The sequence below is a fragment of the Ceratotherium simum genome, chromosome 4 (assembly GCF_057802395.1).
Source record: "Ceratotherium simum simum isolate JZ-2026a chromosome 4, ASM5780239v1, whole genome shotgun sequence".
Taxonomy (NCBI): Eukaryota; Metazoa; Chordata; class Mammalia; order Perissodactyla; family Rhinocerotidae; genus Ceratotherium; species Ceratotherium simum.
The window spans coordinates 11,391,726-11,406,316 of NC_141903.1; the positions used below are offsets into that span (position 1 = coordinate 11,391,726).

General features: G+C 47.4%; 1 protein-coding gene across 1 annotated transcript; it reads right to left on the reverse strand.

Moving 5' to 3' along the window:
• Positions 1-10,823: 10,823 nt before the first annotated feature.
• FBLL1 (fibrillarin like rRNA 2'-O-methyltransferase 1) lies at positions 10,824-12,251 on the reverse strand. The gene has a single exon (XM_087429443.1). It carries the CDS (start codon positions 11,947-11,949, stop codon positions 10,954-10,956), a length of 996 nt encoding a protein of 331 aa, XP_087285569.1. The 5' UTR covers positions 11,950-12,251; the 3' UTR covers positions 10,824-10,953.
• Between the last annotated feature and the right edge of the window lie 2,340 nt (positions 12,252-14,591).

Genomic DNA, 14,591 nt, shown 5'->3' on the forward strand with positions numbered 1-14,591 from the left:
TCAAAATAAACTTATTCCAGGAGGGAAAGAAAGGGCTTATATTGGATCCTATACACAGCTGTATAAATTGTGAAAGCAAGATGTCTCTTCTATTGACATGTTCTTCAGTTGAGTGTATTGTGTATTGAGCAAACGTTAATAATTCTGCATCTAAAGTCTACCGATCGCTTCCTATGCCTAGCTTTATAAATTCCTATTTTAAGATATTTCTATGCTTCTGGTTTTTGAGGGTTTTTAAGTCTGTTTTCTAAAATAAACTTGGAAAACTTGACTCGTCTCTGGGGACTGTATTTCCTCCTTGACATAAAATATTGGTACTTTTAATGTTGTTTTCCCAGAGGTTACCAAGGCAACCCAAGAGTGTAGTTGACTGGACATTGAGGTAAATAAGTGCACATCTCCAGCCAGGGCTTTAAAAGTAACCTTTACAGATTTCCTAGAACACCTCGTCAGGTTTTCAGGACAGCTGTTAATACTTCAAAAAACGATTTCAGTGAATTTGTAACTACTACTGGTTTTTTGTTAACTTTTGGTTTTGGACCTGTTTATTTTTCATAATCAATTTTACTGAGATATGGTTTAAGTATAATAATATTTAATTGTACATTTAAGTAAGTTTGATAAATTTATACACCCATGTAATCACCACTCCCGATATTTCCATCATTCTCAAAAGTTCCCTCGGCCTCTAAGTCAGTCCCCTCCCATCCCCATCCCCTGGCAACCGCTGATCTGCTTTCTGTCACTAGATTCAATTTACCTTTTCTAGGGTTTGCATATAAGTGGGCTCATACAGTATGCACCCTTTTTCCCACCTCCCATTCCCCATCCCTCCCAGCTTTAGGCTTTCTAGAGCTACTACTTTCTGTCTATAGTTTTACCTGTAGTATGTACTCTTGTGTCTGACTGCTTTCTCTGGGCATAATGTTTTTTGAGGTTAATACGTGTTGTGTGTATCAGTTCATTCCTTTGTACTGCTCAGTAATATTCCATTGGATGGATATACCACAATTTATCCATTCAAGTCTTTGGATGGACGTTTTTTTCTTCAGGGTAAAGAGGAGTGGAATTGCTGGGTTGTGTGGTAACTGTATGTTTAGTTCTATAAGAAACTAGAAAACTTCCAAAAAGGTTCTATTCACTCTGCATCTTTGTCAACACAGTGTTGACACATTTTTGTGTACGTGGTTGTATCTATCTGTGGTTTTAATTTGTATTTCCTTGATTACCGATGACATCGAGCATCTTTTCTGATGCTTATTTGTCTTTAATATATTTTCTTTTGTAAAGACTTCAAATCTTTTCCCCAATTTTGGTTGTCTGTCTTATTATCAGGTTGTAAGAGTTCTTTAGTTAGAAGTCCTTTGTTGGATATATGTTTAAATATTTTCTCCAAGTGTGTGGCTTGTCTTTTTATTTCCTTAAATTATCTTGAAGAACAGAGCTTTTTGTTTTGTTGAAGTCCATTTCTCATTTTTTCCCTTTATGGTTTACACTTTTTATGTCCTAAGAAATCTTTGCCTACCTAAGGTCATGAGTATTTTCTCCTGTTTTATTCTAGGCATTTTGTAGTTTTAGTTTTTATGTTTAGGTCTATGAATCCATGAGGTAAGGGTAGAGGGTTTTGTGGAGGATGTTGTTTTTTTATTTGCATATGGACATCTAGTTGTTGCAGCACCATGTGTCGAAAAGACTACCCTTAACTCCTTTGTGGTTGTGTGGGTCTGGGGATTGGAGGGAGACAGGCAGTACAAAGGATCAGGAGGAAACTTGTGGGAGTGGTGGATATGTTCATTGTTCATTATCTTGATTGTGGTGATGTTTCCACAGGTGTAGACCTATGTCAGAACTGTCTATTTTAAATATGTACAGTTTATTGTACACCAATTATACCTCAATAAAGCATTTTTTAAAAAAGATACAAAATAACCAGTCACACTTGTGTCAACACATCCAATTCCCTCTCCTGATTCTGGTTATGAAATTTATAGTTTGACCAATTCTGGACAATAAGAAAACTAAATTACTGACATTCTGTTTTTTCTTAGGTTCCTTTCCATAATGCTACTTTAGTCTAACATCTTCCCAGTGCTGTGAAGAAAGGAAGGCTATCTTGACTCTTAAAGAGACTTATCCCAATAAAGCTGGGAAAAAATTAAGAATTAAAATTAAAGAAAAAAAGTCTCTTAGTCTAAGAGCAAACTTAAGATGAGAGATGCCCTAGGATCTTTCATACACCAAAAGCCAGTGACTGGTCAAGTTTGGACACAGAGAATCCAAGAGTTAGAAGGAATCTCACAGATTGCTGATTCAAACCCAGGATTTTACAGGGAGGAATAAAGCTCAGAGAAGTCAACTGGATTGTCCCAGGTCAAACAACAGGTTATCAGCAGAACCAAAACTCAACTCTAGCTATCATCACCCCATTTTAGTGCTCTTTTTTTTTAACCCTCTTTCTATTGGGCAAGTAGCGTATGGCACCAGAATATCCAAATTCATCCAAATAAATAAAAAGAAAATTAGGTTATAACATCCAAGCAAGAAAGAGCAATTGATGTAGAAGAAGAAGAAGAACTAGAAGTACCCAAGAAAAATCATAGGAAAAACTGCAAAATATCTCCATAAATACAATAAATATAAGTAGACTAATCTGCCAATTAAAGGAGATTGTCTGAGTTTAAAAGGAAAAAACATCTATATGCTTTTTATAGTAGATGTTAACTAAAGTAAAAGGATGCAGTTTGAAATCAAAGGGGTAAAAAAAGATCAGGCAAACACTAACCAAAAAAAGTTTGTGTGTAGCTATATGAAGACAAGCAAAATAAACTTGAAGACAAAAGCCATCATTAGGAATAGGGTCATTATGTAATCATAAAAAGTTCAATTAACCAAGAAGACATAACAATTTAAAATATATGCGCAAGTAATAAAATAGCCAGAAAATAAAGCTAAAATTGATGAAACTTTAAGGCATGAAACTTCTATCACAGTGGGAGATTTCAACACCTCTCATTGATAGTTCAAGCAAACAAAAAATCAGCAAGATACAGGTTTGAACACCACAGCTAAGCTTGACCTAATGGACATACATTGAATTCTGCATCCAGCACTGAGAGAGGACACATTCTTCTCAAGCATACATGGAACATTTACAAAAATTGAGCACATACAAGACCGTAGAGTAAGTCTCAATAAATTAAAAAAAATAAGACCACATTCTCTAAGCACATCACAATTAACTTACATGACAATGACAAGAAGATAAAAATCTATATTTGCTGATGGCTTGAGAAGCAGTGAGGACTAGTGGTTAAAAGCAAGTATTCTGGAGCATGGGTTCAAATCCTGCTCTGACTTACTAGGCATATGATCTCAGGCAATTTTTTAACCTCCATGTGCCTCACTGCGTGCAGAATGAGGCTAATAATAGTACCTTCTTGTGGTCATCATTATTGTTGTTCAGCAGAGAACTTCAGTACTCTACCTTTCAGACACATAGTAGGACTGCACTGCCTGGCTCCCTTGTGGTTGAGTAGGTTCATATGACTAGTTCTGGCCAACCAGTGAATGAGTTATGATTGGAAATGATGTGCACTACCTCTTGGCTAGAGCACTTAATCACCTGTTTGAGACCTGGAGCCATCTTTTCCTTCTGGTACAACAGCCAGCAGCGTTCAAGGTGATGGCTGCTCTGTTAGCCTGGATCCCTCAGTGACTAAAATTAACAAAGGCTTCTCTTCCTCAAACTCCCACAAAATAATGAAGGTACTGTAGTGTGAGAAAGGAAACAAACTGTTCATTTAGGCACAGACTTTGGAGGTTTACTACCACAGCATAACCCATCTGCTATACCTATGCCGACTGACGATACAGAAGTTGATACCAGAAATGGAATACTGCCGAAGAATGAAAACCTAAAATACATGGCATTGGAATAGGGCCTGGCAGCAAGTGGCAAAGAAACTGCTATCGAGGATGGAAGGATGGTGATTCATCTTTTGAAGAAGTGACATTTTGGTCACCTGATAACTTGGAAGGTAGGTAATGTGACAATGAACTTGTGGTCTTAGGAGAAGTTGGAAAACAGTGTTGGTAGCATATATTGGCAGCTTTGTTTCCCTTTGACAATTTACTTCAAGAAAGGGGTGAGTGCAGAAAAGAACTGGCCAGTTTACAAGCAGAAATGAATGCAGAGAGGAACAAGGAATTAAGCAAGGAAGTGACTATAATGATGGACAATGAAATCTCAGCGAGGTAAGGAGGAAGTGAGGATATGGGCAGGGGAATTCAAGGGATGATGCAAAGATGGTAAGTCAGAGGGTTGGAAGTCCTCATGGGGTTGAATGATTGTTGGATTTGGGGTTCCTAAAGGCAGTGAGGTAGACAAATAAATGGGGAAGAAGGAGGTTTGGGTGGGAGAAGATTAAAATCCCATGAAGTAGTGAGAAAGACAATGTTCTCCATAAAAACAACTCCGGTTTCTTCCTCAGCTCCTCCTCCCATGTGACAGAGATAGAACACTCCGTCACGCACAATGGCTGCTGCACGCGGCCAGTGTTCAGGCACCCGAGTCCTCCAGGCAGAGGCTCACCTGGCGGCAGTGGGTGGAGAAGTGTCTAATGGGCAGTGGACCTGGAGCCACAGCTAATGTGAGGCTTGGTGGTTAGCAGGGAGTGGAAATGGCAAACATCAGAAATAAAAGGAAAACAAAAAGGCAAGATTTGGGAAAGAAATCCATAAATGTTTGTGCTCGAGAGACAGAAAATCCCACTCAAATCAACTTAAGTATTGGGAGCCACTACTTAGACTCTGGAGGAGATAAACATTGCGAAATCCAGCTCCTGCTTAAAAAACGGATGTGCGGTTTCTCAGGCCTGACCACAGGCTGTCACAAAGGCTGTACTCGGCAGACTTCACGGGGAAGCCACCCTCTCCATGCCAGACTTGGGGCACAGCTGGCGCACTGTGGTCTCTGACGAGGGCTGCAGTCAAGGACTCAGTGCCCTCAGCTGGTAAGTTTACATTCCTACCCCAGCACCTCCATTCCTAGGTCTCTAGCTGAGGCTTTGGACAGAGTCTCCTTCAGACACCTCTGCCTCCTTCTGGAGGGAGGGGGGATCTTGAACGTTCCCCCCCCCCCCGACTCAATACTCAGAACTTTTCCACTCCTAGCCTTTCCCCCACGTGCCTGCCTCAGGTTCCATAAATCTGCTGGAGCCTTTTGTTTGGGGGACGCTCAACAGTGAGATGCTCCGCACGTAGCTCTGATCCCCTGGACCCTCACCTAGGGCCATTCCACGGGGGAGGTGGAACAGGGGGTCGGTCAGCACGCTCTCCAGTCTTAGCCTCTTGCTTATTCCATGGCAGTAAGTAAAGACTTAACTCCTTCATTTCTGGCTCCTCGCTTTTTGAGTTACTCCTACAGCTGGCAGCTCAGCTCTCTTTCCCAGCTCAGCTAAGCTCCAGGAAAACATGAGCTGCACGCAGTGCTCACTCAGGGACCAAAGGGACAGGAATATCAATAACTTTGTTTCCAGGAACAGACTTCAACCCTCCTCCTCTTTGGAGTCTGGGGAAGCATGCTGTGCTGTCACAGAGGCCCCCAATACCAGCAAGCACTGCAGAGAAGCTCAGCTGTCGTCGTCCAGTTATTCAAAATACTGCCCTAAGTCTGCTTTTCCAAACCAATGGCAAGAATGGTATGGGATTTTAAATAGTGGGTGTCAGCCCTGGGTACACATTAGAATCACCTAGGGGACTTTTAAAAAACACTGAAGCCAGCCTTCCCCTAGAACATCTGATTTTAATGTCACTAACTTAGAGAAGGGATACAATCCTTTTTGTGTGTGTGAGGAAGATTAGCCCTGAGCTAACATCTGTTGCCAATCCTGCTCTCTTTGCTGAGGAAGACTGGCCCTGGGCTAACATCCTTGCCCATCTTCCTCTACTTTATACATGGGATGCCTGCCACAGCATAGCTTGATAGGCGGTGTGTAGGTCCGCACCCAGGATCGGAACCTGCAAACCCCGGGCCGCTGAAGTGGAGCACGTGAACTTAACCACTATGCTACCGGGCCGGCCCCGGGATACAATCCTGCCCCAGAACAGCCCAGATCTCCCACTTTCTAGCTACACCACCTTGGGTGATTCAAGTCTCTTTCCTGAGCCTCAGTTTCCTCATCTGTGATACGAAGGCAATAACACTTGTGTCCCAGGGGGTATGGGGGGGATTAAATGAAACAGGTGTCTGGAAGCATCTGACACATAATATGTGCATAATAAATGATGTCTCAATCAGAACATGAATCAAGAGCTTTCAGAAGAAGAGTTTCCTGTGAACCCAAGGGCTTGGAAGACTACTTGGAAGAGTTGGACTCGCTCCTTAAGGAGAAACGCTGAGATTTGGGTGGGTGGAGAGGCAAGGGGCCACTCTTAGACATGAGCAACCAGGGCCCCTGCCCTGGGCCCCGTACTTGAGAGGTCTGTGCTCTGGCCTTCCTCTGTCTGCACCTTCCCCCACGGGGCAAGGAGTCTATCAGGAACAAGTGCCATGCCCCCAGGAGCCCATGTCCCCACCTTCTAGATCATGCATCGGGAACGGGGAACCCGGCCTGAACAGCCCGAGCCTGCTTCCATCGTCTTCCCTAGGCCGGTCTTCCTGAGAGGGACCGTGCTCCCAGTTTGCAACTCTAGTTCCAAGGGATGGATTAAAGGAGGCTACTTGAAGGTCATGGGGACAGATCTTGGACTTGAGGGCTGGGAGTCTACAGACACGTGCGTGAGGCCTTTCAGGGTGTGGGACAGACGAGGGGTGGGAAGAAGAAGGGGCGGGCCATGGGCAGGGGCTCTCGTACGCCATCTTGTTCCAGGCCACACAAGTGTTAGGGGTAGCTCTGACACCAGTGCTCATTTCACAGCAGTTCATGAAGCTGAACATTTACGTTTCAGTATTTCCTGGTATGTTTGTTCTTGTCGTTAATTTAAAACAAGAGTTTTGAAAATCAAATAAGTGCTTAGCTCTATACCTGGGACATCATAAGTGCCTGAGGAATATGAGTGTAGCAGAATCCAAACGTCCTCACCACAGCTCAGATGTGCTAAGGCGTCTTGCGTGGTAGTAGGGTTGCAGCTGGGAGAGAAATTGCCAATTTAAAGGAAGTTGGTTTTTTCCAGTTTAAAACAGTCACTTTTGGACAAAGGTCCATTTCCTCAGGTCTTCCTCTCCCTCCCCATTCTTCCTCCCTTCATCTCAGGAGGCATCTGTGCAGGGGGAGGCTGAAAGACAGCAGGTGATGGTGAGCAAGGGTGGGAGGTCGGATCCGTGTGTTCTTCCCTGCTGGCTCCCGCTGGATCCCTTTGGCACAGGGTCCATCTCGCCTGGTCATTGAGCATCAGCCTCCAGCCTCACTGCACCTGCTGCAGAGGTGACTGACACTGGCCACTCACTGACAGACACTTGAGCTGGGCTCAACTGGGGCTCTTGCCAGGCTGCTGATTCTCTGAAACTCAGCAGCAAGTTCCACCCAGCTCCCAGCTTGCAGCAGTCCCCCCAGAAGCCCTGCTAAGTTGCCCCCACTCCAGTGCAATGCCTGGCCTTCATGTAACTCCTAATTCTCAGCCACCTTGTTATCTTATATCCACAATAAGAGGAAAGATGGAGGGAAGGAACAAATGCAGAGCTCTGTGCAGGTATTTCACATTGCACATTGGTTTCCTCAGTCAATTCTCACAAGCCAGTAAGACAAGCATTTTAGCTGAAAGTTCCCATCCAGTCCTAGTGTTATGGGCTGAACTGTGTTCCCCCCAACCCAAATGTTGACACCCTAACCCTCAATGTGACTACATGTGGAGAAGGGGCCTTTAAGAATGTAATTAAGGAAGGGCCGGCCCCGTGGCTTAGCGGTTAAGTGCGTGGGCTCTGCTGCTGGCGGCCCGGGTTCGGATCCCGGGCGCACACCGACACACCGCTTCTCTGGCCATGCTGAGGCCGCGTCCCACATACAGCAACTAGAAGAATGTGCAACTATGACATACAAGTATCTACTGGGGCTTTGGGGGGGAAAAATAAATAAATAAAATCTTTAAAAAAAAAAAAAAGAATGTAATTAAGGTTAAATTAGGTCATAAGGGTGGGCCCTAATTTGATAGAACTGGTGACCTTATAAGAAGAGAAAGAGACACCAGATATCTCTCCCCCCGCCCCACTGTCTCTGCCTCTGTTTCTCTCTCCTTCTCTTTCCCTCAATCTCTCTCTCCCCTCATGCACACAGAAAAAAGGAGAAACACTTTACCAGAAACCAAACCAACCCTGCTGGCACATTGATCTTGGACTTCCAGCCTCCAGAACTGTGAGAAAATATATGTCTATTGTTTAAGCCACCCAGACTGTGGTATTTTGTTATGACAGCCCAAGCAGTCTAAGACACCTAGAGATCTGAATTTAATGCCTTCTGGGAACCCAAGCATTCTCAGCTCCAAGCAGCACAGGTGCCCAATGTCACTGCTACCTATTTCCTGGGCCTCCCTGCCCACTGGAGTTACAGTCCCATGCTTTTCCCCAGCCTCACCCTGCAAATCCGGGCTCAGCTTCCCTCCCACATTCCCTTAGTCCTTATTCCCATATTTCTCTTGGTTCTTAACATGTCATTCCATTGGCCCAGGAACCCACCTGCAACTCAGAGACATTCTTTAGGAGGTTGTTTTCATGCCTTTTCTCCATGGATGGTCCCACTTCAAGCAGCTTCAGACATGGACTATAGATTGTCTGTGTGTGTGTGTATGTGGGAGTGCTCATGACAAGGAAAGAGGCTGAGTTTCCCCTGCTCTGTCCCTCACCTTGAGAGACAGACACCTTGTAAGGAAGAACCAAGAGCTCCTTATGGAGGCTCTGAGAAAGGGCTGGATCCTGTAAGATTCTGGAAGTAATCTTCCTGTTTCCTGGGAGTACATCCCCAGCCTCAGGGTTTCATCCCAGCCACAAATTAATTAGCCCGGGCTTGGAGAGAGGGCTTTGCAAAGCAAAGGAGCCAGCACAGACCTCTGTGGGAAGGCCACAGACTTTGGAGTCAGGCTCCTGTGTGTGTGATTTCTGGCTGTGAGCCTTACTATGGGATCTCAAGCAAGTCATGTCCTCTCTCTGAACTGCAGTTTTCCATCTGTTAAATGGGAATAATGATCCTGGCTTTGTGGGGTTGTAATGAAGATTTCACATTCTTTTTTTTTTTTGCTGAGGAAGATTTGCCCTGAGCTAACATCTGTGCCAATCTTCCTCTATTTTGTATGTGAGTCGCCTCCACAGGACGGCAGCCGACAAGTGGCATAGGTCCACACCCGGGAACCGAACCCGGGCTGCTAAAGCAGAGCACACCGAACTTAACCACTGTGCTATGGGGCCACCCCCAGATTTCACATTCTTGATGGAAAGGCCCGGTTTGAGTTTTTGTAGACATTTACTCCATTCACCCTCTTCTTCCTGAATGAGTCTTGCCAACAAATCTAAACATCAGCTCTCTACCTGCATTGTAGCTTTGTGTGCACGTGGTAGGGGAGCGGGTGGGAGGAGTGGAGGAGTGGCTGCCTTTTAAAAAATCTGATTTATCTTCTTTTTTGTTCAGGAAGTATGCCCTCAGAAAACGTAGACTAACCGCAATCTCTGCCCAAGCACATCTTTAAGAAGGCAGATCCACTCTCCAAATGACGCTTTAGTGAGCAATCGTTTCCACACTAAACGTTGATGACTTTGGCAATCAGCAATGGGAATTTTTTGAATATATAAGTGAATGAATAAATGAAAGCCCTGTTCAAGGCCTGGTTTTGGAACATTCCCAGCTCTCCCGGGATCGCTCACTCTCCTGCTCCATTCAAGCTGGTTTAGGGAGCCAGAATTGAACCAACCAGAGCCCCCCAACTCAGGGTCTGCAGGAAATGCCCTTCAGAGACAGGTACTTTCTGGGATTCATTTTTCTGGTTGTTTCTCAGACACTTGGTGACACCACTTTGGGTAGGTTATACCTTGCAGTGGGAACACTCTGCGAGGTGGACCCACATCCCACCCCTCCCCTTATTTTGCTATTTTTAAATCTAAGAAAAGGCTAGGACAGGGAGGTGGGAGAAAGAACACAATGAAGCCAGAGAGCCTTGCTCTGTGTGTGTCCTCGTGTTGAGACTTGTGGTCTGTCCAGTGTGGGCCATGTTGGGGAGGGGTAAGATCCAACTGGTGTATAGGAAATAGCAGTGGATTTAGAGCCTGAAGACTGGCATTTAAGTTCTATGTCCTTATTGGCTGTGTAAACTTGGGCAACCAGTTTACTTTCAGAAGCCCTGTTGCTTCACATGTAAAAGGGAAATGGTAGCAAAGCCATCTGAGGGCAGGTGTGATGATTAAATGTACTAGAGAATACAAAGGGGCTTAGGTAGAGAGTAAAGTACTAAATACATACTGTGGTTAGGACTCTGGCTTGGAGTCAGGCAGATTGGCTGTTAGACTATATTACTGCCCATCAATATCCAATGCCACTCCCTGTAGTCAGGCTTGGTCACGCGACTTGGGCAATGCATAGGGAAGTGCCCCCTTAGTTCCAAGGGGGGACTTTACAAGCTCTTCAGCAGTTCCCCAGCTCTCTTTCCCCTGCCCCTGTGATGAGGAAGCATGAGTGAAGAGGGGCCCTGGGGAGTCAGGGCCCTGAGTGGTTAAAGTAAGCACAGCTTCCAACTGTTCCATGATCCATCGGTGCCTATCACCAGCTGTTTTAGCTGTTTTAAGGGATTTGGGGATTGATTGTTACTGCAGCAAAAGCCAGTCTGGCCTCACTGATACAGCCGGGTACTGTTCCATTATGCCATTTAATAGAAAAAAACAAACAAAGGAAAACAACACACAAAGAAAACACAAACATAGTAACACTGAACACAACACAGTCTTGGGGAGATCTCAGGGACAGCCCGAGCCGAGTGCTACTTGCTGGCGCTCTTGGGAAGCGGCCGGTAGACCCCGACGACCACAGCGTGGTCCCTCTCATAAGGCTCCAGGGTCAGCTGCTCTTGGGGCTTTAAGTTCTCCTGCTGCAACTTCCTCACCTCAGAAGCAAACACCGCCTCGGCAGAGGCAGTCGAGTCGATGCAGTTGGCCTTGATGGAGATGAGGAAGTGGCCTCCGTTGCGCAGGAAGGTGTGGGCGTTCAGAGCCACGATGCGCGACTGGTCCGGCTGGGCCACGTCCGCGAAGATCACGTCCACCATCCCAATGAGCATGCGGTACTTGAGCGGGTGCCGGGCATCTTCGAGGACCGGGATGATGTTCGTTCGCTTCTTGGCCACGTTGACCAGATCGCGGCCGGCGCGGTGGGAGAACTCGACCGCGTAGACCAGGCCGTCGGGGCCGATGATGTCGGAGACGTGGGAGACAGTGGTCCCCGAGGCGGCGCCCAGGTACAGCACTTTGGACTTGGGCTTGATGTGGATCTGGTCGACCCCGCCCAGGATGGCCGCGGCCAGCTTGGAGCGGAAGGGGTTCCACGTGCGGTACTCCTGCTTCACGCCGCCCTCGGTCACCGTGACCCGCCGCTCGCCGTACACCGAGTGGCCGGGCACCATGTTCAGCGTGACCAGCGCGTCCTCCGCCCCGCGGTAGATGAAGACGCCCTCGTGCCGGTGCGGCTCCACCGACACCGCGCTGGCGCCCTTCCTGCGGCGGCTCTTGCTCTTGGCCACGCCTCCGCGCCGCTGCCCGCCGCCGCCGCGGTCCCTGCCGTCCCCGCCGCCGCGCCCCCGGCCCCGGCCGCCGCCGAAGCCGCGCGCCCGCGCCCCGAAGCCGCCCCTGCCCCCCGGGCCGCCGCCATCGCCCCCTCCTCCCCGACCCCCTCCGCCTCGCCCTCCGCCCCAGCCGCCGCCCCAGCCGCCGCCTCCGCGGCCGCCCGCCCCGCCCCCGCGCGAGCTCGCCGCCGACTTCATGGCGCGCCCTGGGCGCCTGGGGGCTGGCGGTGGCTGTCAGGGGTCGCCGGTAGCTGGCGGCGGTTGTCAGGGGTTACCGGTAGCTGGCGGCGGTTGTCAGGGGTCGTCGGGGGCTCCGGGCGGTGGTCCTGGCCCAGGACGAAGGTTGGCGGCAGCGGTTGCCGGCCGGGCTAGCCTGGGAGGGCGGCGGGGGCGAGGTGGGCGGCGGCAGGGACCAGCTCTACTGCAGTCCCCGCATCCCTGGAGCCGCCCTTTGACGCAGCAACTGGCGTGATTGCATCACACCCGCTATGGCGACCCTGCAGCCCCGGAAGCCCCCTTCCCGCCCGCGCGCAGACGCAGCCTGCTGCCTTGTACGCTTTCCCCTGCCCCCTTCCCCATCTTCTGCTTTCTCAGGGACCCTTGGCCCTTCTCCTGGGCTACAGGGAAAGGGCATCTTCTCGGCAGGAGAGGGGGAGACAAGCACCAGCGTCAGTCCTTGCTGTGCCACTTGCTTGCTGCGTGGTCTCAGGAAGCTTCCCTGACCCTCTCTGGGGGTCTTGTGTGAACTTGGGCAAGTTGCTTGAGGTATCTCGGTGTCATCATCCCGTCTCTAAGACAGAATCTACCTCAAAGATTTGTTTTAAAGCACCACATACGCTTACCCTAGCCGTGGTGCATGCTAAGTGCTCTGTAAGCATTAGCTTTTTTGTCGTTTTTGATGTATTTCTTTGGGTCAATTTTTTATTGAGGTATAGTTTACATACAATAAAATGCACCATATTGTTGTGTTTTGTCTTGTTTTAAATAAATGTACTGGTCTTAGAGCTTTTGCCACCTGAGAGTGGCTCTGGCACTGTTATACAAGGTTGGTGGGAATGGAGGTTGGTACACAGATTCTGACAAAACACTTAAACAACGTACTTATACTGGGACTTAGTTATTCCACTTTGAAAATTTTCTTCCTAAAGGGATGATCCCAGCAATTACCAATGTTGGTGATTACAACTACTGGAGTGAGGGTGGTTGTCATCGTGGTCATGGAAGTGATGGTGGAGGTGAGAGGAAGTAGACTAATCCAAGAGATATTTAGAAGAATTCACAAGACTGTCTGATAGCTTGGATCTAGGAAATCAGATAGAGGAAAACTCTAAGCCAGGGATTTCCAAAGTATAGTGGCTCTCCTGCTGTGGTTAACAGAACAGCCTGCAAGCTGCAGCCCTGGTTGCTCTCTACTTAGCTCTGCTCTGTTCCATCAACTGTGCTAAATCCCAGAACTTGTGCTGGGAATACGGGGCAGCAAGAAAATGTTGATTCTTCAGTGTGAATGGGGATACATAGGCTGGAGCCCTAAATGCTATAACACACCTCAGCAGGAGCCAAAATCTCGTGTTTATTCTTGAATTCTAGTCTATGCTTCAAAAACCCGCTCTTTCAGTCTGCAGCATCTTCTTGCGCATAAAAAAAGAACCATTTGGAAGCACCAAGAACAGCAAACAGATGACTCGGAGGCCTGCCCGTTCGGTCAGCACCACGGACAGCGACACCGTTTTAGCTCCTGGAGCTGGCTTTGGGGCCCACCCAGGAGGCTGAGAAGGTGATGTAGGTGGTGTAAGCAACCAGCAGATCTCCCCATTAGTGGAACTAAGTGCCTGCTCCAGAGAGAGACAAAACGTACCTGAAGTCAAGCAAATGTCAGGCAGGGGGTGCTGAGTGTGCACACAACAAAGCTTTCATTCCCTCCTGGACCAGGGCTCCTCCTGTCCCAAATTCATGGACAGCAACATCAGGTCTGGTTTCCTCTGAGGGCCAAAGCGCCTCCTTAACAGGGGCCAGAAGTCTATGTGTTGGAATGTGGACAAGGGGTCAGAGAGTGCAATGGCTAATTCCTGAGGTGGATGGTTCACATAAAACAGTCTCCTTAGAGGTTCTTGCTCTCGTTGAAAAATTGAACTGTGTTCTCCAGAATGATGAGGTATGCTTGGTTCCTTGGTTTGGATTTCCCCAAAATCACACTCCTATAATGGTTAATTTTATGTGTCAACTTGACTGGGCCACAGGGTGCCCAGATATTAGGTCAAATGTTATTCTGGGTGTTTCTGTGAAGGTATTTTGGGATTCAATTAACATTAAATTGGTAGACTGAGTAAAGAAGCTTGCCTTCCATAATGTGGGTGGGCCTCATCCAATCAGTTGAAGGCCTGAATAGAACAAAAGGCTGACCCTCCCCCGAGTGAGAGAGCATTTTTCTGCTTGACAGCCTTTGAACAGACACATTGACTCTTCCTGGTTCTATAGCAGCCTGCCTGCCTTTGGACTTGAACTGTAACATTTGCTGTGCAGATTTTGGATTTGTCAGCCTCCATAACTGTGTGAGCCATTTCCTTATCATCTATATAGATATAGACATAGATATAGATAAGATGTAGATATATAGACATAGATACAGATAGATTGATCCATCTATCTATCCTATTAGTTCTGTTTCTCTGGAGAACTCTGACTAATACAGACCCTGAGACAAGGACTTGGGTCCAGGTGGCTTTTTGGGAGGTGAACCCAGGAAGCACATGTGAGGGTGGGAAAAATGAGACAGGGAAGGAAGACAGGCTATGAAAGGGTGCATTAATGAGCAGGTTACCACAGTGGGCGATTAGGGCTCA

Excerpts from the sequence above, each read along its gene's own strand:
- FBLL1 (XM_087429443.1), bottom strand. The coding sequence starts at position 11,949 with ATGAAGTCGGCGGCGAGCTCGCGCGGGGGCGGGGCGGGCGGCCGCGGA.